This window comes from Capsicum annuum, unplaced genomic scaffold (assembly GCF_002878395.1).
Source record: "Capsicum annuum cultivar UCD-10X-F1 unplaced genomic scaffold, UCD10Xv1.1 ctg21338, whole genome shotgun sequence".
Taxonomy (NCBI): Eukaryota; Viridiplantae; Streptophyta; class Magnoliopsida; order Solanales; family Solanaceae; genus Capsicum; species Capsicum annuum.
Genome location: NW_025827265.1, coordinates 6,776 through 8,297, shown reverse-complemented (window position 1 = coordinate 8,297; position 1,522 = coordinate 6,776). Strand labels below are relative to the sequence as shown.

The window sequence follows — 1,522 nt, the reverse complement described above, 5'->3', positions numbered from 1 at the left end:
CACATATAACAATGACTAATGCACGCAATTAAGTACGGGGTGTTACAACTACTAAGATCATTCACCTTGTGAGGAGATTAGTGGAGCAATTTCGGGAGAGGAAGAACGACTTGCATATGGTGTTTATTGTTCGTGAGAAGGCATATGATGGAGTGTCCAAGAAGATTTTGTGGAGGTGTTTGGAGGCTAGTAGGGTGTCTGTGGCTTACATTAAGTCGATTCAGGACATGTATGATGACGCGAAGATTCGTGTTAAAACGTTAGGTGGAGATTCTGAGCACTTTTCGATTTTGATAGGTTTGCATCAAAGATCGACTCTTAGCCCTTTTTTATTTGCCTTGGTGACGGATGCGTTGACGTGGCATATTCAGGGAGGGGTACTCTGGTGTATATTATTTGCAGATGATGTGGTATTGATCGATGAGACTCAGGGATGAGTTAATGATAAGTTAGAGATTTGGAGACTAATCCTGGAATCTAAAGGTTTTCGGTTGAACAGGACCAAGACGGAGTACTTGGAGTGTAAGTTTAGTGTTGTGTCGCAGGAGACTGATGTGGTTGTGAAGCTGGATTCTCAGGCTATTCAGAAGAAGGAAAGTTTCAAGTATTTAGGGTCTATAATTCAGGGCGATGGTAAGATTGACAAAAATTTCACGCATAGTATTGGGGCAGGGTGGTTGAAATGGAGGCTTGATACGGGAGTTTTACGTGATAAGAAGGTGCTTCCAAAGCTTAAAGAAAAGTTCTACAGAGTGGCAGTCTGACCGGCTATGTTGTATGGAGCTGAGTGTTAGCCAGTTAAGAAATCTCATGTGCAAAAATTAAAGGTGGCGAAGATGATGATGTTGCGGTGGCTGTGTGGTCAGATCAGGAAGGATAGGGTGAGGAATGAGACTATTCCAGAAAATGTGGGTTTGGTTTTGGTGGAGGATAAGATGCAAAAAGTAAGGTTATATTGGTTCAGGCACATGATGAGGAGGGGTGCTGATGCGCCAGTGTGGAGGTGTGAGACATTGGCTACAGATGACTTTAGGTAGAGGAGAGGTAGACTGAAGAAATATTGAAGGAAGGTGATTAGAGCTTAGACGCGTAGGAACGACGGTTTGAATTCTAGCACGAAAATATGGGGTATTACATAGATGTTGAGTGTTGTCTATGATTTCAGATGTATAGTTTTAGTATTGTTCTGTGGCTAACGTTGTTAGTATATTTTTCATGTTGTACAAGTTTATTGCATTTATGTATTGTGTTTGTTATATTGTGAATGATTCTATGCTGGGGGTCTATCGGAAACAACCTCTCTACTTCACCTGAGGTAATGATATGGATTGCGTACACTCTACCCTCTCCAGATCCCACTAGATGGGAATACGCTAGGTATGTTATTGTTGTTATATTGTGGATGATTCTTGTTTTGAACGAACCATTACATAAAAGGCAAAACCCTCCTTCAACAGTGATTAATTGTGTTGTCAACTTTTTCAAGACGTTTGAAAGCAACAAATCGATGAAGATTTTACTT

The 1,522-nt window shown here is 40.9% G+C and overlaps 1 protein-coding gene across 1 annotated transcript; it reads left to right on the top strand.

Moving 5' to 3' along the window:
- The first annotated feature begins 116 nt into the window (after positions 1-116).
- LOC124890643 lies at positions 117-1,037 on the top strand. Its single transcript, XM_047402432.1, has 3 exons — positions 117-410; positions 546-719; positions 828-1,037. The coding sequence occupies exons 1-3, from the start codon at positions 117-119 to the stop codon at positions 1,035-1,037; spliced, it is 678 nt and encodes a 225-aa protein (XP_047258388.1).
- The last annotated feature ends 485 nt before the right edge of the window (positions 1,038-1,522 follow it).